We start from the raw sequence: 27062 nt of genomic DNA on the forward strand, positions 1-27062 counted from the left end.
TATAGCACAGAAGAGTTTCTACTTTGTAGCTTACATTATATCAGCGTTTCTCAACCTTTAAGTATTTGTGACCCGAGTTTTCATAACAGTTTTAATCGCGCCCCCCTAACGTTTTTTTGAAAGGAGCCCACTTTTTATTTAATGATATATCATAGACACATATTTTATTATACCTACTTAACTTTTATCGACATTTATATAACTTTATATTTAATTTTCTAGTATCAGAATGTAGTTTAAGTTCATTTGTTTTGGTTTCAATAGATATATTTTTCATATTTTCGATTCTTGTTTTCTTTTTTTCACATCTTCACACCCCCCTTTTTGTTACTTCACACCCCCCAAGGGGGGCCTGCCCCACAGTTTGAGAACCACTGTGTTATATTTTAACCATCTTCTTTCACAAAATTGTCTTGGAAAAGTAAGCGGGTACACATTTTACATAGATGTATATACTACTACTACTACCCACACCTCCTACATTCCATTCCCACAATTTATTTTATTTTTTGCTAACTTACAACGGCTGTAATAAAGCGATTTAAAAAGTTATTACAAGTTTCATTTAGAGAGCTGGTTTGTTTGTCACCAGTGTGTGATAGTGACTTGGTCGTTGACGCCACTGCCCAGCCGGCCCCTAGGATCTATTTGCGAATAAATTACTAAGAGTTTTGCTAGATAAGAAGGGCCCACCTCAGGATGCTGCACAGGGGCCTTCAGCAAGATAGCTACGCCACTGGCTGTAGTATTATGTGCTCTAAGCAAGGAGAGAAGACAAGCAGTTTCTGGTAAAACTTTAGTTTAGGTACTGCAAATGTGCATGTTATTCATTTGCATTTATGCAACAAGACCTTAACAAAGGCTTTTTTTCTGGGGTTAATTACACATATAAAGGATCAGCGAACATGTTATACACCTGGTGTTGTGAGGCATACTAAGAGCCTCTGATGCACTGGTAAAATTACTTGTGAAGATGAAAGATGCATAGATCTTACTGAAGTATGCAATATCATGACAAAAATGTCTTACTTAAGCCACCGCTGGCCATCACAAAGTGGTTATTTTAGTAATTTATATTGCTTGGAGATGAATAACCATTTTACTGAGTCTTTGTAAGTGTTAGTTACATCAATAGAAGCTTTTGTTAAGATCTTGTTGCATAAGAGTAAATGAGTAATAGATGCATTTTTGCAGTACCTAAACTAAAGTGTGGCCTGTTTTTTTTTTTTTGTCATGGTGTCTTCAGGATTCTCGTGTGATGAAAGTCCTAGTGGTATGGGACTCTGATCCAACTGATGAAATGGGCCATTTTAACTGCCTGCTTCATAGTCTTGTGATCTGCTACAGGTTAGCTGCCATACCAGACAGTGAGGCATGTTGTAAGTATTCTCCCAATGTGCATCTGTAGAAGTTAGTGACAAATTTGGTAAACATTTTCTCTTTAACAATATAGATGGTATTGACCAAACCAAACAATATCTTCAGAGGTTAGACCCCTATGGAATTAAATCTACTCAGTTCTTCAAAAGCAACTCCATTAACTTTAAAGTTGCACTCTTAAGTCTGCTGAATCACACTGTTTGCAGCTTTTTTCTACTGACAATAAAGGACAGATTGCTGTTATTACACCATTAGGTCAACCTAAATCCAACTTTATTTATTTTTCCAAAGCATGCTAGTTAACAGAAATAAATTTTTATTTCTAGTAATTGTTTAACTGATACTGTTAGTAGTATAAATTCTGTGTCAGCAGAAAGTATGTTGAGGTCTGCTGAAATTCAAAAAAACAGGCAGAGCTAGTCTGTGCTGCAGTCCAGTAAGACCGCTTTAAGTATTAGCGACTGGCGTAACACCAGGCACCTGAAATAGGCAAGACAGCCTTGAATATGTCTCCATATATGCAATATCATATTGCCCATTATTATCATGACCTATAATGCATATATATTGTATGACTACTCTATAAACCATAGATGAAAAGAAGAATAAATGGAATGAACTCAAAGAGCATGTTACACATTATGAAAATTGCTTACATAAACTTAAAGTATACTGATTTTGTTTTATCTAGCTGTGTAAAGCATTCCAAACATTACAAAGAGAAACAAAAATGTATAAAGTAGCTACTCGTCACATTTCCCAATAGATTTTTTTTTAATCAATACCTATTCATATATTAGATGTCTTTGAGGATATTATTCTTTTAGCTTAATTAACTGAGTCTGACTCATGGTCAAATCCAAAGATCAAGAACAAACATGTCATTGTCTTCATATGCCTGCCTGATTAACTAAAAGTTAGTTTGTTTATAAACAACAATGTCTTCAATTTGATAAAGTTTAAGCGGATGATTAGAAAAGAGTTTCTTATGAACCTTTAGTGATGAAAAAGTGCATGCAAGAAGATAAAATGAAAAAGTGAGGGCTCATTTGACAATGAATTGGTCACAAGTACCTAAATTTGCAGATCACAGTGTTAATGCACAAAAAAAGAAAAAAATGATATTATTATTAATGTAAAGGTAATACCAGTGAAGTAGTGAAATACCTGCAGCTGAAGTTCTTCCCAGCGAATATTGAAGGTCTCTAGTTTCTCGTTGATCAACTCATCTAAAATACCTCCATCTGTAAGAGTTTGGGCAAGCTCCCGAATCTGATTACGATTGTCATCTGGATGGCGCATGACACTCTCTAAAGACTAAATAAAATAGGAAAAAAACAATTTGTTACAGAGATTCAGAACTGAAACAATGGAAGCAGATCTATTTAGGGAGACCCTAGACTCATGCATAAATCATATACATCAATTTGTTCACTAAATATGAGTGCTAGAATGAAGTATAGGGAATCGTCCCAGAAATACAATACTGCATTGATGAGCATTCCTAATTTCCCAGAAAGCATATCCAATTACAGTTCTGATAAAGACATTATATTTTCAGCATATGGCTCAATTATGACATAAGGGATGTGAATGAACTACAGTTTTAATTTAAATATGCTTATAATTATACATATTATATGTAATATCAAGTAATATAAACCTAATTAGACTTACAGTGGCTACCTAATTACTGTAAGAAACAGAAATCTAAGTTTGTTTTGTGAAATCATAAAAAAGAACTATTCATGTAGACCTCTCTGTATTTGTTTATTAAAACAACACACATATTATATGTTTATTGGATTGCTGTTATAATAAATGTATGCAAATCATTATAACTAACACACAATTATGTCATTATTGCATATTATATTTGTTTTTCCGGAAAAAGGTCAAAGGGAGGGAGGAGGATAATTCTGGACGTATGTTAAATATTAAGGGCATTGTTGACGTACAATGTATACAATGTTTGAGTATAGACTGAGTCACTATATGCGAAGCCAGCAGCACTGAGAAAGACATTACTCACACATCATCTTTGTATCCTATTGCTTTCTGGGACCTGCTACAGGGTCCCAGACTCACATTTCTAGACTCAAAAATAGTTTTTATTCTAGAGCCATTACTGAACTAAACTTGGTGAAAAAAAATTACTTCGCTAAAATTACCCAGCCAACAGTGCCCTTTTTTTTTTTCAGGGAACTTACATGTAATTTTGTTTATCATGTAAGCTCTTGTGTTCCAAACTATATGAATTACAAAATTTTAACATTTGTGCTTCATAACCAAGTCAAAAATGATGCCGAAAACCACCAAATCCAGTACTGTGCTAGAACTGACTGTGTCATATACAGGTAAAGAGGACTAGTCCAGGTACATGTAAAATAAACATCAATTAATGTCTGAAAGCATACTGTTCTCTAGCATTAGAAGTTTAAAAACCGCATGACAGTGGGTTGAATTATTCACTTGATATATTCTACATAATGTTGCAATAAGTATCTTTGGCCAGACACAGACTAATTCAAAACAAAATTCAGAAACACGTGTTGCTGTGTTCACGTGCTTATGGACTTGTCAGAGCTCTGACTTCTGACATTTCACTTCAGAGCGTCCAAATGGGAAAGTTGGACTATTCGGATTAACGTGAAACCGCTGTGGATCTATAAAAAAAAAAAGTGATTAAAATTAAATGGCATGTTTTGTATAAATAAAGAGTAAAATAAACATATTAAATGTGTATCACTTTGCTCTAAATATAATTTGACCAAAAATGGCATGTCAGTGTAACCAAGTGATACGTTTTATTTTAAAGATCGACTAAGGTGAAGGATCACTGTTACTTCATAACTCATACAATGCAAGTACCTTTGTTTTGTCTGAACTGACCAGCTTGTATTTCCTAGTTGATACACCAATCAAGTGCAATTTCTGACTCAGCAACTTTGGACTTACCAACTGTTCGAGAGCATGTAAAAGCAGCAGCTATATTTCTGATTTGATTGCATGACAAATTGAGCGCTTTGAGTAGTGAGAAAAGAGCTATATAAATGTAAAGAATTATTAAGTTAAAGAAGCATTTCATGCTACTGTTTATTTCTCTTTGTTTTGGATTAGTTATGTTACCCTCAATGATAAAAAACATAAAGATGTAAGTTTTGTATAATACTAGTCTCTTCATTTTCAATATTTTAGTCAGGTTCTAAGGTCTTGAATATCTAACTTGATCTCATCGTGTTATAGTTAGAAGCAGTTACGATATTCTCAAAAGCTGGATTGTTACAGGGGGGCACAGTGGTGCAGTGGGTAGCGCTGCTGCCTCGCAGTTGGGAGACCTGAGGACCTGGGTTCGCTTCCTGGGTTCTCCTTGCGTGGAGTTTGCATGTTCTCCCCATGTCTGTGTGGGTTTCCTCCGGGTGCTCCGGTTTCCTCCCACAGTCCAAAGACATGCTGGTTAGGTGGATTGGCGATTCTAAATTGGCCTGTTTGTGTGTGTCCTGCGGTGGGTTGGCACCCTGCCCGGGATTGGTTCCTGGATTGGCTCCAGCAGACCCCCGTGACCCTGTGTTCAGATTCAGCGGGTTGGAAAATGGATGAATGGATTGTTACAGACTTAATGAGAAAGTAAAAAAGAACAGTTGTTTTTTCAGGTGAGATGGGTAGCTGGAGAAAATGGAAACTAATATCAATACTATCAAGAAAGAAAATTGAAAATAATGATCAAAATGCACAAAGCCAAAAATCACAAGGTACTGGAAATTTTACAAAACCGCAGCAAATTTTGATGAAACAAAAAAGTGCTTGGAAAGAGCAGGGGCTTGTTTAAATACAGTAGCTAATGGAAAAGTTGAATTGGGGTAAACGCACTGTAAGTGCTGTTGCCAAGTAACAAAAGAGACAGCTGTACATGACGGAACTGTGACGAGGTTTGCTGAAAAGATGAGTCATCAATTTTAAAAATGACTTTTCTGTTAATCTGTACTGTGGTGGGTTGGCACCCTGCCTGGGATTGGTTCCTGCCTTGTGCCCTGTGTTTGCTGGGATTGGCTCCAGCAGACCCCCGTGACCCTGTGTTCGGATTCAGCGGGTTGGAAAATGGATGGATGGATGGATGTTAATCTGTATAAAAATGAATTGGTAATTCATTTTTATTCTCAGATCCACAGAGTTGATCCTTAGTCCTTAGTCACTTTTTCTTCTGTTTTTACAAATAATCCACATTTCTGGTTGTGCCTTCAGTGCTAAGGATTACTCCAGATCTTAGCTGGAATGAAATGATGCATTAGATCAAATTAAAAGACTGAATATGGATAAAGTAATATATGTGGTTGGAAAGGCAGCATTTGTTCATTATAATTTTTAAGCAATAAAAAAGAATTGTAGTAAGAGAAATAAAAATACACAACAGCTGAATAATTTGCTAGTATTCTTCCTTATATAACAGTATGTATCAGAAAACAGAAAGCCATGTTCCAGCTGTCTATTATATTTCTTTATGTGGACTTTTTTTTGTGTTTGTAATGGCATAAAAATGTGTAAAAGACTATTTTCTTCTGAATGGCTCAAATTATCAAAAATATATTAATGTAGTACCTAACAACTAAACATTAACCATTGAAATTGTAATGGAATTTAATTTGTTGCTTGATACATGCCCTCTGATATATCACCAATATGCATTAATTTGGGTCTATCTTCTTGCACCTAACATGTTTGATTTTAAGGCCACTTTTTATACAGACCTATATACAGAAGTGTATTATTTGAAAATTATGTACTGGAGCTTTTATGTCTAGAATCTGACTTTTAAGCCCTTTGAGAGAAAGCATATAAATAGCACCATTTCAAATACTTTCATAGTAAAAATAAGTATTAACCACATGGCTTTCCTCACAGTGAATGTCAGTAACATACATTTTGAAAGCTAAGAAACAGAAATGTTAAGTAATTTATGAAAGGCTGATTAATGATTTTAACATTGATACTAAAGTCTAAGTATAATGAACAGTCATTTATTTAGTGCTAGCTTTTCTACCCGGCCTTGTCCAGAAGAGTGATAAAATGTACATTGAATGCATAAAATAAATAAAAAGGAGATCTCACACTTACAAACTCCTCATTGCGACAGAAAGACATATATATTTTTAGTATTATTTCGCATCTAGTGCTTCCTAGCTGATTAATCCCTTGTGAAATTTTATTGTGAAATTAAGTGTAAGATTTAGAATAACAGAAGTAATTTTTCAGCAAAGAATACTTCTTACAATAGTAATAATTATTATCTCAATAGTTCTAAAATAATGAGTATATATAATGCACCACACAAAAGAGTGTCACGCTGCACACACATCCTCCTCCTCCCTGAGCAGCACTCCTGGTGGATCCCCACAAAGTATCCACCCTGGCTCATTCCCACCGTATCAAAAGACTTTTATTGCTCCAGCTCAAGTATGAATCTCATCACAGACGATCATTTGCTCTCTTATTATTAGCCATAGACAAAAACTGAATAGGACCTTTTTTGTTCTGCAAAAAATGAGTATGCAGACAAGAGGAAATGGATTTTAGATACGATCAGCTGTTAAAGAGTTGTTTCTTTTTCAACATTATATATTTTAAATTTCTCAGTAATTATTATGATCAGCATAAACAGGTAAAATTGGTGTTGTTTTGGCAGAGTAACCAGCAGAAACCCTTTCTAATGTTTCATAGTTAAGAGAACTGTATGTAAACTAATGGCCACAAACACCGATAACGTGTCAAAAGTTGACCAACACAACGAAATTAACAGATAAGCCCATATAGAAAAACTTAACTTCAAATTATTGGTACTTGAAGGTTATTTTGAAAGTTATTAAATCATAGTATTTTCTTTAAAAGTGCTTCTGTATATTATACAGTATTTCTTGTAATAAATACGACAATTTAAAACCTTTTATGTGTCATTTGTCGCCTAAGCAAAGATTTACGTAATGTTAGTACTTTGAAGGGACTAAGTGATTGTCTGTTGTAATATTTATAACCATACAACTGAAAGAAGTCATACTTATTTTTTCTCACGACTGTATTTATTGTTCTCAAATTTTATAGGGTATGTTCTATGTAAACAACAGTAAAATAATAATGACCTGTCACAAAATTTACCATCAAAATAATGTTCTTAATTGACTGACAGTCTCACAGAGTATTTCAGACAGGTTTCAGAACAAGTCATCATTTTAAATAATTAGCTGTTTTACACATGCTTAGATCTGAGCTCAAAAGAGAAAGAATTTACTAAAACAAAATGCTACAATTAATTTTGAATGAAAAGAAATTATGCCGATCATAGCATTATTTCATATGAAATAAATTATTGAAAAGCATAATTTAACAGATGGACAAACATGCGCTTTAACATATTTGACAGAATTATGCTTAACTACATGTGCAAAGTCATAAAAATGGATGAATAACAGTAATATGGCAGAATAGCAAGATAAATATGGCAGGGAATATGAAGGCAGGTTACAAGGCCAAGTCACTCACATCCATTGCTTCTGAGATCTCTTCTGCACCCCCCTGGATATTGTCTGTGGCTCTCAGCTTTGATTCTAGTTCATCAAGCCATCTGTTCTCTGACTCCAAATATGACAAAAGCTCACACCAGCAAGACCAGACCTCCTAAGGAGAAAGGATTACAAGGCAGATCATAAAATGACATTGTTTCTAAAATTAAACAGTTTTCATAAAATTGAACTGTTGGAAACTTTCAAAATTTACATTATAAATTTAAAATATACTACTTATAGAGATTACTAAATTGATTAAAAAGCTGTACTTAGCATAATGTATGAATAGTGATGAACACTCAATACCTCTTTTTTTTTTTTAGAAGACTAAGATTCTAAATCAAATACACTGAAATATTTGATTTTATCATTTTGCAATAAACTAACACATTTCAGAGATACTGTAATGACAGCTTCTTCTTTTAAACACCTCATTTTGCAGATAAATAACTGTGCTGAAACCTGATGAAACCTGCATTAATAGTGTGGGGAAAATATCACTGTAGAATTATTGAACTCTTTCCATATGACCCTACCTTGTGACACTGCCCACTACATTGCTTAAAGACAATTCTTACGATAATTTTCAATATGTGCCATAAAAGAATCATCAGTAATGTTTTCGACTGCCTGTAAAACATTCCGTAAATCATCATGTCACCATCACTAGCTTGAGCTTTTAACACTTGGACGATAGAACTATTTTCTGATATAGCTGTCAGCATACCTTGAACTTGACTTTAACACAGAACTGCCATTAGCTTGGTGCTGTTTAGTTATTGAAGCATTATTGATTTACCCTGGATACAGCTGCATTTTAAAACTGCTAGCAGAGTTCCCATGTCTGACTATGAATCTGTTGCCATTTCAGGGTAATGTGGGTGATAAAGTTTGAATGCAGCCTGTCAGTAGTGCATAAATTTTTTGTGCCTAGGCGCCTACCCATTGGTTTTATATTATCTGCTTAGCAACATGATATGCTACTAAGGAAAATATACACAGGAAATTAAAAATCATGTAGCAAATATGCTTGTCACTGAGTGTATATATGTACATTTTTGTTGCACATATATTTACTCTTGATATGCTTTTAATAAAGAGGTCTTTGAACAGTTATTTAAATTTGAGTAACCTTACAGTATCTTGGCATCATATTAAATTATAAAGTATCATTCATCTTTGTAACCCGCTTATCCACAGAAGGGTCATGGGGTAGCTGGAGATTATACCAGCAATCATTGGTATGTTCACCAGTTCACCTAATCTTCATGTCTTTGGACCGTTGGAGAAAACAAGAGCACCCACGGGAAGAGCATGCAAGCTCCACACAGAAAATATCTGGGAAATGAACCACTGTGTCCTTACTGTGAAGAAGCAGTGTTACCACTGTGCCACCGTGCCAACCTATACAGTATCAATCAAAAGCAATGGCAACAGTGCATAGCCAGAACTGTAGAATCATTAAGAAAAGAAAGAGTAAAACATAGCTCCTTTCAAAAGACTTTACTACGTAAACAAAGTATATCAGAATAAGTACAAAAAAGATAAAAATCATTTGTTTTTTGAGGATATCATAATGTCTATCATCAAAGGATACATACCATACTGTATGTGCAGATCTATTGAGACATTTTCATAGAACGCAAGCTACAAAGTCAAATAAATCTTCACCAAGAATAACCTTCATTTGATAAGGTAGTAAATTACATTCTGGAGAAACTATGCCAAATACAAATTGTATCCATGTATTGTCCATACATACTAAAAGGGCGGAGTGGTGGCTCTGAGGCTAAGGATTTGCGCTGGTATCCCAAAGGTTGAAGGTTTGAATCCCCGTCACTGCCAAAACAGATCCTGCTGGGCCCTTGAGCAAGGCCCTTAACCTTCAATTGCTCCAGGGGCACTGTACAATGGCTGACCCAGCGCTCTGACCCCAAGGGGTATGCGAAAACTAACAAATTCCTAATACAAGAAATTGTATAAGGCGAAATAAAGAACAAAAAAAAAATGATTCAGTGCATAATGACTACACTATATACTTGATAATCTGTCGGCAAATGCTGAAAATTTGTGTTGATTGTGGTGCCTGTGTTTAGTCCTGGAGCACCGTAGATGCTAGAGGTTTTTTTGTTCTATCCCAATTTCTTAATTAGAAACCAGCTATTCCTGTGCTTCATTTTAATTAATTAATTTGCTAAGATTTCCAGCTATTAATTGTTTCATAGCAGCAGTAACTGACAACATTTTGCATGTTGGTTAAGGGTTGCAAATAAGAATTTCACCATATTCCATACTTGTGACAATAAAAGAGCTGCTACTACTACTGCTGCAACTAGTGTAGGTAAACAGTCCCTTTGTGACAATACTACTACTGCTAACACTTACCTCTAATGTTTTACATTTCCCATTCAGTCGGCTACAGAGTCTCTGGTAGTTGGATGTCAAAACATTAAGCTCTGATTTTAAGGCCTCATGAGCGGCAGGTGGAGATTTTGCTATGAAACCATTCACCGAATCTGTGAGTAGTTTGACTTTAACTTCCTTCTGTTCAACTTCCTCTTTAGCCCTCTGAAAGAGTATAAACCACAATTTAATTTCATTATACAGTTTTGGACTAATTTCACTAAACTTCATTTTATTTTTGGCAGATTTAGATTAACTCACTTATTTTATACAATAAAATGAAATTATTTTAGCAAGGTGCTAAGTTAAATTATTCACAAACATGCGGAAAAAGCAAAAGCAGGTTTAGAAAATTAACTAATGGATGCATGGACAGATGAAAGGATGGTTTTTAAAGTGAGTCTGAGTTCCACAGAAGGTTTGATGTCCCAGCAATGGGGATTCTCTATAAAAACAGATATTTTAGTTAACCCACAGTATTCATAAGAGAATACTGTATTCATAAAAGAGATTATTTATAAAGGTGGTGGTAAACTGTACATTTTATGTCTTATTTGATATAAAGGCAATTGTGTTGTGTATTACACTATACTAATATATCTTTATTATTTTAACTATATGATCCTTAGGCTATCCTAAATATACTTCACATACAAACACTAAGACTATATGACAGGTTTAGTTTTTTTGATCATATGCTACAGTTGCCTATGTGCAGATGATTCATGGATACTGATAGATATGCCCCATAGCATTAATGCTATGTTCCATGTGTCTTTCTGCATAAACGTCTAGAATTGTGCAGATTACTTGAATTGAAATGTTACTTAAAAAAGACTGTACAGGTAAACTACCAGCATCTGAGGACCAACCAATCATTGTCTGAATGGTGTTCATACTCAGGCAATTTCCGGAAAGATGGAAAAGCAAACAATGTGTGTTACTTTACAAGTCCAGCCTGTTTAATTAGTTGAATTAAAAAAAAAAAATAACATTAGGTTGTATATTATTATAAAATTTGTATTACTAAGAAAGTCTTACAATTAAGACCATATTTATAAAAGTAATTCTAATTTTCTTTACTTTTGTTTTATATCCAAGACATATACCATAGTCATATCATATCAAACCAAAATTTAAGACACCCAAAACCTCTAATATGCTTTCGCTAAGTAAAAGTGATAATTTTTACACTGAAAAAACAAATTTGTACATTTTAAAAAGCCTTGGCTGTTCATTTCTAAAAAAGAGCACACATGGTCTTGAGCAAAGTATTGCTGAACTCTTTCCAGTTTCAGGAACAGACAGCCACAGCCACTACCTGCCTGATCAAGCTGGCACATAAATGAATACCTAAGGCTTTGCCAAGTGTCACAGTTGGCAAAGCATAATACAATGTAGGAGATAATTAGAAACAATGCTGCTGATGACTCTATCCACATCAAAGACCACATTCATAGCAGACATATGGACTTTCTTGACTTTTTAACAAACAGATGAACTTTAATGCATTTACTCAAATTGTTTACAGAAAAAAAAACCTTTCTATTTTTTTTGAAAAATGACAATTCATAGTAAAGAGAATAAAATGCAAATTTTCAAATCTGACTATTATAGTTATATGCATCATCCAAAAAAAATGTTGTTTAATATTTGCTGGTTTATATTAGTAGAAAAAAGGGGATTCTTAAAGCACATCAAAGAGGAAGGATTTTTACAGTTAAAATTTCATAACCCACTTTCCTAGTGTAAGGTCACTGGAGCTAAAGTTGGTCTCAAAAACAACTAGCATTTGCTAGGAACCCATTTGCCAAGGATTTCACTCCAATGCACAGCATCCTTATACGCATAGTCACACCAACATGATTTATGGCTGCCAATCCACCTAACAGCATGTTCTTAAGCATGGCAGAAATAAGTCCCTGAAGGAATTCCATGTGAATGTTAAGAAATCTCTACAGAGCAACCACCACCACCCTTCAAATGTAAACCAATGCCCAAGTGCTATGACGCGTGCACCAATATGCCACCCCATTCTGCAGTAGAATTAAATCAATTTCACTTGTACAATGATGCTTAAGCCCATCTGTTCACTGTTGTTGCAGCTGTAACACAGAGCCACACAATCCAAAGAATGTAGAAGCCTGTTACAGTCCTGTTTTTTTAGAGAGATAACGTACTGGTATAAAACAGTAACAAGCAGTGAGAGCAGTAATGAGACTGTACAAAACATCAGCAATTTAGTTGCATGGTTCTGTTCTGCATTAAATAAAGAAACTCTAGCCCCTTTTCATAAGAAATCAAGAAAGAATCAGTTCCCCCTTAAACCTAATAAAATATGTAAAGGAAATAAAGGTATGTATAATACAGGTTTCACATTTTCTTCAGTCATTGTGAATTTTACATGATTTTCTAAACCCTTGCGAAGCATAATCACTAAATAAGAACATTTAATTCAAAATGTAGTATATAAACATCTATTAAAAAGTCTTGCTGCACTTGACGGCAGCACTTTCCTAAGAAGCATGGTTTTCTCTTTAGTAATCTCATCAGATCACACCTTTTCTATTAGGTTTTTTCTTGTTTACAAAAAAACACTAAATTGGTAAGAAAGGTAAAAAGGTTAAACGGAATCTGTCCTTCCTTCAATTATCTAACCCACTAACTCTTAGTGTAAAAAACAGTAATCAGACTAATGATTATTTTAATACAACTGCTAGGTGCTAAATGAAACAATATTGCATTGTTTTTTAGCCTTCTCACTATATAGGCCACATAAAAAAATAGACATGAAGCCAAGCAAAAGGTACAGTCAAGTAAGGCTATATAAGGATTTTCAAAATCTCACATGATTATAAAAAAATACTCTAGGTAGGGTTTTAATCCAAATTAATAATTAACATATTAAATAAGCACATGACATTTGCACAAAGTATGTCTAAACTAAGTATAAAGGCATATTAATATTCTAGTGGATAAAATGATTATAGCAAACTTTGCACTGATCTACTCTCCTGAGTTCTATGATGGTGTTTTTACTTTCAGACCATTACTAGGTCAAAGAACACTTCAAATCCTAACATTTGGCATTTCTACTTTGGATAAGTCATTCTGCATTTCTAGTAATGTGCATACTAGTAAAGCATGCAGCCCATTTGAACATACTGTACGTAATCCTGCCGTGAAGTTTTAAATATAATTACTCTTGTCTGAGTAGCAAGGTAACTATGTACCTTTAATTCTTCCACTGCCTTTTTTAATTCTTCAGGGGATTTGTACTCAAAGTCCCTCTCCAGATAATCCTCTTCAGCCTGTGATATCCACTCTTGCATCTCAGACAGGTCTTTTCGGAGACTTATCGTCTTGTCCAGCCCTCCTTTCAAAGCAGATTTTTTTGCATAGGCCTTAAAATTGAAGAACAGCAATATTACTGAAGGATCAGAGTGCTCAACAACTTTTAATGATTAAAAGGCGCCCAGACTTAAAATTGTTACTTTAATAACATATAAGTGTATATGCCATGCTAAAGGCTATCTTTAAAGAACAATGGTCTATTGGGGGGAACATTCTGCTAGTAATTAGTGAACTTACTAGAGTATGTCTTAGCTCTGTTATTATTATTATTTGGGTTCTCAGAAGTAGAGGGATTTGGTTTTAAGAACACTGTGTCAGAGAAATGATATGGGGCTACTTACATCTTTGTTCCCCCGTTAGACACAGTATCGATTTATAGAAGAAATGCCCTTGGATACTGCAACACAAGGTTTATAACTGAGCTTCATATCCCTTAAGTAGATTTGCTGAGCAGATAAGAAACAAGATATGGAGCAATATCTTTAAACAGTAGTGATTCTACACATTTTAAATGATATTCCAATGTCACTATATAAAAATATGCCTCCCAACCACAGAATCAACTGAACTGTTAATGGGTACATGAAGAGGCCATTTTCAGGAGGTCCAAATTATTATTATATGATTTTGCCACTGGAAATCATGTATTGGAGGGCTGAGTAAAAGTCTTTTTATTTTTAAGATTAGTCTAGATTTTAGAAAGCACTTTCCTTGGCTGTGCACCTTGTCCATTTAACATAATCAATTATGGACTGTTTAAACTGATACACAAAATTTGAACTTATGTAACAGTTTTGGCAAAAAGTAATATGGAATTTAAATTCTAATAAATAAGTATTTCAAGAAAACAAAATTAATGCTTCAACGAAAACATTTGTAGCAAAACATATTCTGAGTAAATCTTGTTTCTGTTGTTAGTCCATTGAGTAAAAAAAATTATGTAAAGCACTTTGAGCTACATTTTTTGTATGAAAATGTGCTATATAAATAAATGTTGTTGTTGTTGTTTTTGCTATTAATTTGCTTTCCCTGGTGTTCTTTGTTAGAAATGTCATTTTTTCATAAAGACATTAAAAGTGGCTACTTTTATTTTAAAATGTTATTTTTTTCAATGCAAATGTTGTATGGACTATTTATCAAATGACGTCAGGTACCAGAATTATTGAAACCATATGTATTTGCAAGTACCTGCTTAAAAGGTAAACAGTCATTTTTGTGATATTTTATTGCTTTAAGTGGCTCAAGGAGTTACTGTTTAGAGAAGAGTACATAAGATATTGTAACAAAGTGCAGATTAAATGGAAAGAACATCCTGTAAAGTTAAATGTGAATGTCAGTAACCTTGGATGCATTTGGAGTGATTACTAAGGACAGGTCATTATTTATTTATGAAAATAAAAAAAAAATCAACATTAATTGCTAGCACTTTCATGAATAATCCGTCTACCGACTTCATAGGAAGTGTCACCAGAGACATGAATGTCACCGCCAAGGTAAGTAAACCTCTTGACAAGGTTGACACTCTCTCCGTCAATAGACGGATTGGGAGAGCATGGACGGTCATGAGGTCACTGGAAAGGGGTGTGTGGCGCTCCCGATATCTATGCCAAAGGACAAAGGTCCAAGTCTTTAGAGTCCTGGTGCTTCCTGTTTTGCTATATGGTTGTGAGACATGGACACTATCCAATGACCTGAGACGAAGACTGGACTCCTTTGGTACTGTGTCTCTCCGGAAAATCCTTGGGTACTGTTGGTTTGACTTTGTGTCGAATGAGCGGTCGCTCATGGAGTCCCGAATGAGGCGCATTACGTGCATTGTGAGGGAGTGTCAGTTATGGCACTACGTCCACGTGTTGCGTTTCCCCGAGGGTGATCCAGCTCATAAGATTCTTATTGTTGGGGACCCGTGTGGCTGGACCAGGGCATGGGGTCACCCACATAACACCTGGCTGTGGCAGATAGAGGGTCATTTCTGAAGGGTGGGACTGGACCGCGTGTCTGCCTGGGGGGTTGCCAACTGGGATCCCGAGTTGTTTTGTCGTGTAGTGGGTGCGGCAACACACTATAGCAGTGCATGCTACCCAACTTGACTCACAAATATAAATGTCAAATGTTGGTTAAAAGTAGAGATTATTGCTGGTTTGTGGATGTGATACGTAAGATCTTTTTGTGCATGAAAAGAAAGGATCAAAATACAAAATAATAGTGATACGATATCACTGTCAGAAAGTTGTTTGCATTGAAAAATGAATTAATGTGGTATTTTGCCCATGTCATTATTTGTTAACCCAAAAGCACTACAGCTACAATTCGCTATGATGTTTTCAATAGTGGATACAAGTATGCATTTTCTAACATGTTTATATTTTTAACACTTTGATTAGAGGACGGTGAATTGTCTTGTCTATGGTTCAAAGGTTAGCATGACAGTTAGTACCTTAGCCACTTTATAATGCTGCCTTATATAAAGTATATAGAATATGTATATATGTATAGTATATGTCACCATTGTACTGTCTGTAATTTATTCTCACTAAACAAGAGAATATATTTTGATGGATTACAAAACTGGATTACAAATACTATTGTAAATCACACAGTATTAAAAAAGTGTAACAATGATATTTTCCGTATACTATTTGACTTAAATAATTCACTAGTTGGTTTGTCAGATGCAAACCAAGTTTGCATTTTGAAAGGTTTCAACTTTAAAGAAGAAAAAACAATAGAGTTCTGTACCTGTTTGCACACACTGTCCCACTGAGCATTGAGCTCAGTCAGTTCTTCCTGAAGCTTGATGGAAAATGCAGGTTCAGCCTCATTCTTCAGAATCTGGCCCACATCATTAATGCCATTAAGACTAGGCTGAATAGTTTGGATATCATTCACAAGAGCCTAAAGAGAAGAATAATAAAGACAATACTGCTTATGAAATGATGAATGTGGTGGTATTTATACAGCATACTGTAGATAAAACTCTATTACAAGGAAATTACTTCTGGTCATTATTAATATGAGGCCCTTTAACATTATATTCAGTGGCTTATAAACCCATAAGTATCATAACACTCCCCTTAGGAGACCTCATTGTGCTTGAGAAGTGTCAGAACATAGAGGTGATGATAGACGATGTCATATAGTGTACTGTATGCCTAGGTGCACTTTCTGCGTTTTCTCAATTAATACTTTACAAGGTTCTCAATGGTTTCCAGGTCAGATATAATAATCATCTCCCAGTTAATTTAAAGCAAAATTATAGGAATATTCTGGAAGATGTTCTTTGAGAAATTGAAGCATAAGGACTATTTCCAGTCTGTAAATATAGGCTACAATAACTTAAAGTGATCATCTGATAGATAAAAAGAACTATCCCATAATTGCTGTGTCTACTTAAATGCTATATTGGCAAGACTTGACTCATTCAAAGTGCTTTTAACACATTGTTTTAGAAAAAAAGTAATGATTTCATCTTAAAAGTTTTACTTTCTGATATTTCAAATAATCATTTTGTCACTTATTTACAGGACATATAACTCTGCCATTTTTGGCTTTAAAATTTAATGCATAACATCATTGAAAATAAAACAGTATATTCATGCACTATTATAATTGGAGTCAGCTACTACATAAATAAAAAGAAAAAACTAATTATCAATTTCTTTTTTTTTATTTTTAAATGAACTTGAAGCTGCATACAATGGCATTAATACCAAGGCAATAAATTATGCAGAATGTCTCAGACAATATCGACTCCGAGATGCTTCATATACTGTATGTCCATAATTTTTAATGTCTAGACATTTTCAAAGTTCAGCTTTTCAGCCACCATGCTATATAAATATAAAATAACCAAGTAATAAATTCAGATTTAACTTTAGATTCTAAAGTATGTCAGTAAATTAGAAATAGATGCATGGAAACCTTTAAAGAATAAACTAAGTAAGTATTTGACTTGAGGACATTTGAGAATCAATGAGGCCGATACACAAATACACTTGGCAATTTTATTCCAAATATTAGAAGCAAAATGAAATCTACCTGAGCTTCTTAGTAGATGAATAAGGGGATAGCAAAGAATTTGGTGAAACAATATGTAGTGACTATAGCACTACATATTTATAAATACAGTAATTGTAATGTTTTACATAATCTGGAGTCACAAATTCTGGAGCTACATATTAGTGGACTCATTGTTATCAATAAGGAGATAACATTCTCAAGCAACAGAAAGAGTTTAACAGCTTTAATATAGAATTCAGTGAACAGTACAAGCCCAGAGAGGTTATGTTAAATCCAAAAAAACACCTGAGAACTACATATTGATAAGTGGTATTACAAAAAGGACATAAAAACTTTAGAGAAATTCTAAAGAAAAGCTATTAGATATATTCTAGGACTGTAACATGGGCTATCAAGAAAAACTGTCTGTGAATGGCATAAAAAGGCTGAAAGCAGGTTGTTACAAGGGAAAATTAATGAAGTTTCACACAAAATGTATTTTTTTTACAATGCACAACATTTAAACACTGGTCCTTTTTGGACTTCAAACCCTGAGGTTGTGGGTTCAAATCCCACTACTGACACTGTGTGACGATTAGCAAGTCACTTGACCTGCCTGTGCTCCAACTAGAAAACCAAAAGAAATGTGACCAATTGTATCATAAATGTTGTAAGTTGCATTGGATAAAGGTGACAGCCAAGTAAATAAATGTAAATGTAAAACCCTTTAAATTGGCATTGTATATTTATCATTGATAGGCATGCTTTTATAGACACCAAAGGCCCAAAAGCTGTACTTTCTATGGATTAGACAGTGTGATGGACGTTATGCAGAGACAGGTGGTAAATAAAGTGGTTCCTCAACCAGATGGGTGTCCAGCCCTATGCCACTCCAAGAAACAGGGCAAAGACAACTCTTCCTTTCCCAGAATAGAGGCAGAGGATGTCAATGCCAGAAAGAATACACAGGCATTCCGGCTGGGTTAGATCCAGTAACAATACCAAGCCGGGAGGCCCGTACAATGGAAGGACTGGAGAGAACAATGGATTCAGTACATTGCCTCCTCCAGAACGTTAGATGGCAGCTTCCTCGGATTGCAGCGGTGCCCTGGGTTCACCCAGGGAACTATGGGACTTGGAGTTCTTTGTCTCAGCCCTATTGGGTATCGTGGGTGCCGCAAAAACGGAACAGCCATATGGCATGGGGTTTCTGGCTAACCCAGAACAGCAGAAGTACTTCTGGGTTAGCTAATATAAAAGGACTTGCTGCCCTCATCCAGACGATTCAGAGTAGGGTGGGAGTGAACAAAGCTCGCCTGGGTGGTGTTGAGGAGTAGAAGAGAGAGAGAGGAGAAGCTGAAGAGAATTGTAGTGATTATACTTTTGAGCCTGTATGGAAGGTATTTGTACAAATAAATCAACATCATAATGCAAACACAACTCAAATTATAAACCCACTTTTAAGATGATGAATTTTTAAAAGTAGAAAATATATTTTTTATAGGAGGAATCCAAAAAGCATTACATAATTTTAAATAGTGATCACATTTGATTTAGCACCATCTTTTATGCACTTAATGTCTGTCTAATACACCAGGCTTGTAATCAAATACTCACAAAATAAATTAATATGCATATTCATGTAGAGTCCCATTCATGGGAAGAATAAGAAGCTAGTGTAATAACACCAAACATCAAGTATTACAAAGGCTTCTGTTTTCTCCTCTCACAGGATAAAAGCCACCTCAGACTAGTTTAGATTATATCTCTTTTCACCTCGGCCATCTATACTGAATGATTTCCTATAAGCATTTTTAAGTTTAGTGGTATCACAGCACACTTTTGTCAAAAATAAAAAGTTTATTCCTCCACCTCCAGGCAATCAGGTTCTTTTTGCAGATGCCTTCTGTTACCTTTATATTAACAGGTTATCTCATCCACAAATTCTAATGTCCAATAGGCTGCAAACCAATTCAAAAGTGTAATGTTGATATAGCCGATGGATCATACATGAAGTCCAGCTTATCAAAATGTACAGCCAAAATCCAATTGACACTGGAAACTTTTATACATCTAATTGCTTAATTATACTGCTTAATTCATAAAATTAATAAAAGTTCCCAAAAATTGCAACAATAAATAATAAATAAATAGATTAAAGTTAACAAACTAGGAAACATTTGTCATCTTCTGTAATTATCCTTTAACATTTTCATGGTCACTTAATATTTAACAATACCACAATGCTAATTCAGGCCAAACATTGATTGATAGGAGATTTTACAGCTATAAAACTTAAATGCATCATGTGCCACGTCTTCCTAGTGGGCCAGATTTTTATCATACTTTATATTTTTTGCATGATAAGCAGAGAAACTAAAAAACAGTTCATGGGTTCAACATATTTTGTGTAAATTGTTAGTGTGCTTTTGGAATTATGGGACTTCTACATTTATAATTTAGACTCTTCGAACTGAAATATATTAAAAAAAATGCTCCCTTTCATCTGTCCTGGGAAGTGCAAAGTGAATTATACACAACATATTATCAGAAGCAATAGGAAAAATAGGCTACAGATGAAAATGTAAAGTACTTGACTTTAACTGAACAAAATATAATTTAATACTAAGAAACAAGCTCAGATTAAAGAACTCATTTATAATGATTTACAAATAAATTTTGGAGTGTACAGGTTAACTAAGCAAAAAAAATGAAATGTGTATTATTCTTCTGAAATGCAAAACAGTCAAATTTTCCATTCTAAGCTCAGCTTGGCTTAATAGTGAAGCTTTTTGTGTTACATGCTAGTTGGAAGACAGTGCTTTATAGAAATACAAATCATATAAATTTGATGTTCTTACAGTCTGTAGTGGCAATAAATTAATGTTTAAGTCTCATATTATTTATATTATCATTTGTAATTCCAAGAAAAATCAGACATTAAATTTTCATATTACATCAATTTCAGAAATTAGATTTTCAGTAGTTTTGTATTTACAATATTATATCTATAATAAGCTATTCCAATACTTCTTCCGAGTTCCATGCATTGCTCATTAAAGCTTAAGTGCAGCTGAGTATACTTAAAAGAAAATATTTTTGGAAGTGCCTGATAGGCATGATTCACAATACTTTCCCCAATATATTTCAAGCTTATATTTAAATTTGGATTAGATTGTTATTTTATAGCAGACATCTTTTAAAACATTAACACTGTAAGTGCCATACGGGATGGACATGCATCTCGACTAGAATTGGGGAAGGGAGGACCCAGAAGGATGGACGGACATCCCGACTATGATTGGGGATGGTTCCTTACCCAGACAGGAGGTCCCAGGTGGATCAACGGACATCCTGGTCAAGAGAGAACAAGGTTTCTTGCCTAAAAGGGAAGCCCCAAGTATCCCGATCAGATGTACTTACAATATCTTCCCTGGCCGGGATAAAAGTGAAGGACAGGGAAGAACTGTCTCAAAGGGCTGTTTACTCCACCAGGAAGCTAAATGGCAGCAGCTCTGGATGTCGATGCCCATTTGGACACCAGCAGGGAATAGCGGAAAATGTAGTCCTGCAGAACAGCCCTGCTAGAGTCCACAGGTGCTGCAAGAGGGCACTGCAGGGACTTACACACCCTACTATTTGGGACTTCCATACGACCCGGAAGTGCTTCCAGCAGGCAATGCCCTGGTACCGGAAGTACTCCCAGGTCCTCAATAAAAGGGACCACACTGCCTTGTCCAGGTGAATCTGAGCTGGGAGGAAGAAAGGCAACACTCGACTGGAGGAGTAACAGTGCAGTGGTCACAGAGATTGAAAAGGTATAATAAACACTTGTTAATTGTGTATATGAGGTATTTATAATAAACAACCCTATATCTGAAACTAGGATTGTGTTTGTGTGTTCATGTTTGGGGTTCACTGGCGCCCCCTAGCCATCACAATACAATTTAGGCCAGGCGAAAACAGGCAAAAATACTGGAGTGTAAACCATATGTTACCAGTTAAAATCTTACTTCTGCCAATGCTCCAGTCAAAGAAAGTATAAAAACTGCGTTTTATGCACTTGTGATGTGTAAGCCTATTTGGATGAAAAGGGTGTCTTATTTAAAGTGCTGTAAGTCCCAAACACCCTAAACCAAGCCAGAGCTTTAATTCTATTTAAAATACCATTTTTGGCAGGATGCTCTGTGATGGACTGGGGACTTGTCAAGAACTGGATCATGACCTCCCTGACTTAATGCTGCTGAACTTAACTACGATCAATGAATTGGACAAAGTAGGTACAAGAGATGTATAAATTGAAACATGAACCTTTGGCAAGATAAACTTTAAAAAGCTATAACCAACACACTAATATTAACTTAATTTGACAGCACACATGACACAAATTGTAAACAAAGAAACACATCCTTATTCCAATTACTAAAAAGCAAACAATTATCCATATTCTTTATTTTGGATAGTCAGAATAGCCACCTTGCTAAAAGTGAGCAAACAGTATTTTAATGATGTCCTACATCACAATCTGTAATGGTTTAATTATACACTTTATGTGTTGTTTGCATGATACCAAATACAAAGTTTTTATATAGTAGTGCTTAAATTAACTTAATTAGTCTTCTGTTGGCATAAAAGTCGTAGATGATGAAATCTGTGCAAGAGTAAGATAATACAGACCTTCTCCCTCTGTTTTTTAGTTGTTATTCTTGTGAGGGAAGTGTTTCAAAAAAGACACACTAATCTAAAACAAACAGATTCAGAAAATAAATGAAACAACCCTTCAAAGTTTGAAATTTTCCCATATACCTAAAGCTTTTCTTCTTTTAGATTCATTCCATCTCTATTGGTGACCATCTGCAACAAAAATTCTTATGTGGGTCCCTTAAACTACTGATTGCTTCTGCATGGAAACATACAAGCTGTTGACTTGACTATGTTTTTTTTATTACTAGGAATGGTAAACCATTAACTGAATTAATCGACATAGGAAGGTGTATCCTCAATAATTAAAGTCAAATTGGGAATTAATCCCCTTATGTTTCCCTATGGATGGCTGCAGAGTAAAGACTGGAAAAAAATGGCAAGGACTGAATATGGTAGATATTCATGGCAAAAGTACATTTGTTCCTATCATTAGCACTGATTGCATTGTCATCTGTCTCTTTTTATAGGTTACTAGGTTCTTAGTGAGTGGGATTGCTGGGTAGTCTGTTTTGTTTTCATTATACTTACTGATGTCAATATGTTCTTATAAATGTAAAAATAAGTAACAAAGAAAAGAAAAAATGATGAAGAGAATAATTGTAAAATGCCTCTGATAGTGCTTCACTCAGCACCACATATTGCATTGATCTTGTATCTATAGAAAATAACCTGCACATTGATTTAATGCTTTTGTGTTATAGTGACGCTGACAGAATTTTCTTTCACATGCACCATTGGAAATGTAATCTCTTTTACATGATTTGCCTTGTATTTATTATCAGATTGCTATGAGAAGAGGGGATTGTTGTCTTATTGGTTTTTAAAAATAGTTTAGAGCTTAAGGTGTGACCACAATGGACATATTACCTTTGTATTGCTATCAAATAGAAATAGGATGCCACATTACAACATTAGAACAATCTAGACGACAGGTCATTCAGCCCAATAAAGCTTGCTGATCATATCAACTTAATTCTACTAAAATAACATCAAGTCTAATTTGGAAAGCCCCAAAAATCCTACTGTCTACAGTACAACACTACTTGTTAACTTATTTCATGTATCTATGGGTCTCTGTGTAAAAAAACTGTTTTTTTCCTTAACAAGTTTCCAACCGTGTCCCTGTGTTCTTGTACTGTATAAATTAATACATCATTTTAGGATTTTTATTACCCAAGGATTCCAAAAATTTCCTTTTCTAAGGATTCCAAGTTTTTAATTTCCTCCCTACTATGTTTACTATTGTTTAACATTTTACCATAACCCTATATTTCTTTTAAAATGAGTGCCACTTTTTTTGTGATAGTTCCATTGGCTGTCTCCCTGGTAACCTTTCACAGTATTCACAAGGTGACGAAACATTTTGACATCACACATGAAATAGCATTAAAGGTTTCCAAATTTGTGGAGAAATACCATATAATTTGTGACTTTCTAAAGTATTATTTTTGCTATTTGACTTTTCATTTATCAAACTTGTTGTTATATGCTGCTGATGAGCTGCATTTTCTGCTTGTCGCGCTTTGCGTTGACCATTTAAAAGCCTGCTGCTGTTGGCATGCTGCGTGTTCTGCATGTCACTTGTCATTGTTTTAAGAGCTGGGAGAACATGATGTCTGTCTGCCAAAAGCATTCCAACAACTGCTTGGTTAGATGTCCGCGGGACATCAAATTGTCTTCCTTGAAGATCACGTCTCATCTCCCAGTATATATTTTTATAATAGAGAGATGTATTTATGGAACACCCTAAGAAGGATTTTATGGGTGTGTTACACTGTTTTTACATATTTATACACTTTTATCTGTGTAAAATAAACTACAGCAAACCTCATTTTAAGAGTCTTATTTTGTGCTTCACTTGCCATTGGTTTGTCCCAGTCATGACAACTGATGCTGTAGGGTACAGGAAGATGCCAGGCTGCAGGCAACCCATGTATCTTGAGTCAGTAAAGCATGGTTTCAGATGGGGAAGCCTGTTTATTTACTAATATCCTGGAATTTTATGAGGGAGTAACAAGAGTATATAAGAGAGATGCATATGACATTATTTATTTTTTCATTTTCAAAATGCTTTTGATAACTTACCACATGAAACATTAGTGATCAAACTAAAACAAGTGGGAATGCAAGGTATGGGGTATAGGTGCATACAAAACTGGCACAAACCCAGGAAGCAAAGGGTTTATTGAGAGGAGAACTTTTTCAGAATTAGGCGATGTTAAAAGTGGTGTCCCTCAGGGGTGAGTGTTGGGGCCACTGCTGTTGATCTGGACACTGATCTGAACAAGAATACAATCAATAAGATTTTTAAGCTTTCAGATGATATTAATACATGTGTTTGTGGAAAATTTGTAACAGAAGAAATGTAATGTAATTAAATGAAAGCTATTAAACATAAGAAGTAGAAATGCTAGATCCGAATACACAATGGGAGGTCTGAAACCTAAAAGTACAACTTATGACAAGGACCTAGGAGTCACAGTAGACTCATCACTGTCTACATCAAGACAAAGTACAGAATTCCTGAAGATGTCTATTAGGATGTTAGGTTTTTGCTTAAGTCACATATAATACACTAGTGAGCTGTCACCTGGAGTACTGTGTATACTTTTAGACTATGGCAGAAAAAGGGAAAGCCCAGAGAAGAGCAACTGGCTGATTCCACAACTATGATGTACTGTATGAGCTATGAGGAGAAATTGAAGAAGCCAAAACTATTCATTTTAAACAAACTGAGGTGATGAAGTAACATGATAAAAATATTTAAGATTATGAAAGGAATCAATACAATTGATCCTAGTCTTTTACTTTAAAATCAGTTATTCAGCAAGAACAGAGGGACACAGTCGAAAACCTCTTACAGCCAGATTTTGCACAAATATTAGTAAGGTTTTCATCCCACAAACAACTGTAGACACATGGAATAAATTTCCAAGTAGTGTGGTAAAGAGTAGGACTTTTGAGACCTTCAGATATTGAAATGATGATTTTTGAGATTCCAGGTGAATAGGACTGAATTACCTGATCTAATCACAATTGTTCTAATGTATATCAGAGTATGTGAACTCCAATCAATATTTCACAGTATCAGACATGCTTATATGCCAACTCACTTAGGTCATTTGACACGGGCAACCTATTCCGTGCATGGGAAGGGTGTTGGGAAAGCAAAAGAGTCCAATGGGAAATCGCACACTTGCTGAACTGCCACTCACAATTCTTACTCACAATGTCCTAAATGTAACAAACTAAAAATGTTAAAACAGACAAATGCCTTTAAATATGCATATGTTAAAATAAATATTCAGGAATAATTGTGTAAGTTTTGTAGTCACTTCCAGGTATTATTATTAGAGAAACCTTTGTGTTTTGTGGAAATTAAAGATAGCTAGGTACTGAACTAATTTTTTTGTACTTCTTTGGCTTGTATATATGTCTGTGTATGCAAAAATTTTAGTAGCATATTATAAATTGTTATTAAGCTGTCTGTATTTTGTACAGCATTGTATTAAAGTTTCAGTTAAGGCAGTATCAGTCTGTTGTAACAAATGCTAGTACAAAGGCATACATTTCTTTAATGAAAAAATGTCATAGGTTTACAGGAAATATAACTGTATACTGAAGCAATAGCTACTCAGTGATAAAGCAAGTTTTACACACTAATATTGAGCTCTGCAACACAAACTTAATTATTTATTTGTTTATGTATCCTGTAATCGTTGTTGAAGTAGTGATATTTTTCCTTGGCAAAACTGATGATAAATAATGTATACCAGGTGATAAGAAAACCCTCAGAGAGCTGAATACCAAGGATTATCTGTAGCTCCTGGCTAATATAAAAGATATGCAGATTTATTATTCCACCAAGAGTCAATCCTCAATGACCCTGTGCCTACACACTTTCTGAAACAATAAATCCACTGGGTAGTGTATAGTGTATTTTATTATTTTAATAATAAAACCAAGCAGATTTCAAACAATGTGGCTTGAGTTTTATGACAATGTAAGATGAGCAAAAAGCAAAACTAATTTGGGCTTTTGGTATTTTTGCTTTCTATTAATCTCTGTTTGTTACCTTGGCTTGACATTGCAAGCTTATTGCTTTACCTTTAGGGACAAACCGAAGGCAAAAAGAATGTCCACAAGTGTTAAGGGGAAAAAGAGCATGATGAAGCAACAAAAAAACCCAAGCAAACAAAGTTCAGCTTGATGCTGCCTGTCACTGCCTGAACAGACCTTCAGGGATTTAATTAATTTTTTTCTGTTTCAGAAGTTAATTCTTGACGGCGTCATTTCTTGTCTTAAACAGATAAAGACTACCACAGGCACAAAATAATAATGCAACTGTACTTAAAACAATAAAGCACCATGCATAGTACTTAAAACAAAAACGTCATACTTAGATACTTTCAGTTGTTGACATCTTGAGCTCTAGAGTAGTTCTGCCACTCTATGCCTGGAAAATTAATTTTTTGTTTGGCGTTTTTAATGTGTTTTTTCCTTTTTATTGTATGATTTCAGTGTCATTTAAAAAGCAGTCATATACTTTCGGGTTTTAAATATCATTAAAAAAAATGTGAACTTTTGTTTTACATATTTTGGCAACCCTAAAAAAAGAATGTTCTTTTTCTCATTTCATTATCAACCTGTTTTTATGATTACAATAAA

The 27062-nt window shown here is 34.7% G+C and overlaps 1 protein-coding gene across 12 annotated transcripts in view; it reads right to left on the reverse strand.

The window, feature by feature from the left end:
• dmd (dystrophin) overlaps positions 1–27062 on the reverse strand; it is a 2688357-nt gene that overhangs the window by 1611008 nt on the left and 1050287 nt on the right. For all 12 annotated transcript variants that reach the window (XM_051926236.1, XM_051926244.1, XM_051926242.1 and 9 more), the window contains 5 exons: positions 16431–16586; positions 13571–13741; positions 10320–10502; positions 7912–8046; positions 2548–2697 (listed from right to left, as the gene is read on the reverse strand). In XM_051926236.1, the coding sequence (XP_051782196.1) occupies positions 2548–2697; positions 7912–8046; positions 10320–10502; positions 13571–13741; positions 16431–16586 (795 nt within the window). The remainder of the gene's footprint in view (positions 1–2547; positions 2698–7911; positions 8047–10319; positions 10503–13570; positions 13742–16430; positions 16587–27062) is intronic.

The sequence above is a fragment of the Erpetoichthys calabaricus genome, chromosome 4 (genome assembly GCF_900747795.2).
Source record: "Erpetoichthys calabaricus chromosome 4, fErpCal1.3, whole genome shotgun sequence".
NCBI lineage: Eukaryota > Metazoa > Chordata > Cladistia > Polypteriformes > Polypteridae > Erpetoichthys > Erpetoichthys calabaricus.